The sequence below is a fragment of the Onychomys torridus genome, chromosome 12, assembly GCF_903995425.1.
Source record: "Onychomys torridus chromosome 12, mOncTor1.1, whole genome shotgun sequence".
Classification (NCBI taxonomy): Eukaryota; Metazoa; Chordata; class Mammalia; order Rodentia; family Cricetidae; genus Onychomys; species Onychomys torridus.
In genome coordinates, this window is record NC_050454.1 from 452372 (window position 1) to 454350 (window position 1979).

Consider the following 1979-nt stretch of genomic DNA (forward strand, 5'->3'; position numbering starts at 1 on the left):
GACCACTCCTAACCTAACAGAATTATAACATGCTAAAATGTACTATGGTCATTGTAGAAGATGATACCACAAAAGACAAATTAGGGCATTTTCATCAATTACAATTTTATATGATGTCTTCTTTTAAAATACTTCCTGTATGTTATTCATACCACAGCAGTTATTTAAAATACTGGATGTGATATGATTAAAAATTTCCCAATAAAATATTGCTTTCTATTCTGTTGCTACTAATAAAGTATATTAATCAGTTTTAGTAGGAATATGTGTTCCTTTGCATTGTTTTGGAGAATTGCTAGAATGGATTATGCACATAATTCTACAATGTGTATAGAATATATAAATACATTTAAAAAAATTTCAGAGTCTTCTTAGACAATACTTTTTGTTGCCTTAGCACAGCATAGCACAACTTTACCATGGGGCACCTGAATATGGATATAGATATATGTCTTATGTACAATTACACATTATTCTCAAGTAAATGTGAGCCCAAGTTATGAAGGTGAGTTTAGAAAACACAAGAAAATGTAGGCATTTTTCTATTCATTTTTTATTTAGAAAATTATTTTGGATAATGTTTTTCACAGCCATGATGACATCTTTATTCCTAAAGCTGTAGATTATGGGGTTTAGGGTGGGTGTCAAGATGGTATAGAATATCGCCAGGAACTTGTCCTGGCCTGGAGTGTGGTATGAGCGAGGTCTCATATATGTGAAAATGAACGGCCCATAGTACATTATGACCACAACCATGTGGAAGGAGCAGGTGGACAAGGACTTCTGCCGTGCCCCCTGTGACTGCATTTGGAAGACAGTGAGGAGAATTTGCACATAAGATATAGAGATCACGGAAAATGGGATCAGCAGGAAAATAATGCCACTCACATAAACTCCTCGTTCATAGTGTGATGTGTCCACACAGGACAACTTCAACATGGCAGGGACCTCACAAAAAAAGTGATCAATGGCCCTTGAGTGACAGAAGGGGAAGTGGAGTGCAAAAGATGTGTGGACTATGGAGTTAAGGATCCCCACAAGCCAGGCGCCTGCAGCCAGGAGCCCACTGCTGTTGTCCCTCATGAGCACAGGGTAATGAAGTGGGTGGCAAATGGCCACATATCTATCATAGGACATGGCTGCCAGGAGAAGGCACTCACCACCTAGCAAGGTAAGGGACAGAAATATCTGGAAGCCACAGCCTGCAAAGGAAATAGTTCTGCTACCTGAAAAATAGTCAGCGATCATTTTGGGCACAATGTTGGAAGTGTGCAAGATATCCATGAAGGAGAGATGGCTGAGCAGGAAATACATTGGCGTGTGGAGTCGAGACTCACTGTAGATTAGGAGGATCATGAGGGCATTTTCAGTTATAGTCATAATAAAAATGAAAACTATAAATGAGAAAAACACCTGGCTTGTTTGTGAAGAAGAGAACAGTCCCAAAAGGATGAAGTCACTGCTAAAAGTGTGGTTCTCATGTCCCATCTTGTCTCCTCCTATTTTACCTACAAAGAGATGGTTGTTTAATGAGGAAAAAGTACTAAAATATTATGCTCATTTATATATGTTTACATAATAAAATGAGTTGATATACAATTTGTATTTACCATTAAGTGCCTCATAGAGGGTCTCAGAATGGGTATATAAGGCAAAGCATACATTTGTTCTAATTAATTATAATATTTAGTGTGGAATAGACCTTTTATATTATAGATCTCATATGCAATTACTTGAGTCCAGTCATTACTCAAATATACCTTTTTCATCTGCATACCACGTGTAAGTTCCACTGGGGATTCCTTTGGATGGGGTTCTCTGCTGGAGCTCTCCCTAGAATCTGGACATTGTAAAACCATTCATTAATTAACTGAAACCCAGACTTTCCTGCTCTTTTGCATTCTGCTCCATCCTGACATCTTGGATAAAAATAGTGGGCTCCAGTTATGAAATAAAAGGAACAAAGAATTACATCAGCA

General features: G+C 37.8%; 1 protein-coding gene across 1 annotated transcript; it reads right to left on the minus strand.

Moving 5' to 3' along the window:
• Nucleotides 1–546: 546 nt before the first annotated feature.
• LOC118593710 (olfactory receptor 2AJ1) lies at nucleotides 547–1488 on the minus strand. Its single transcript, XM_036203176.1, has one exon. The coding sequence runs from the start codon at nucleotides 1486–1488 to the stop codon at nucleotides 547–549; it is 942 nt and encodes a 313-aa protein (XP_036059069.1).
• Nucleotides 1489–1979: the final 491 nt, after the last annotated feature.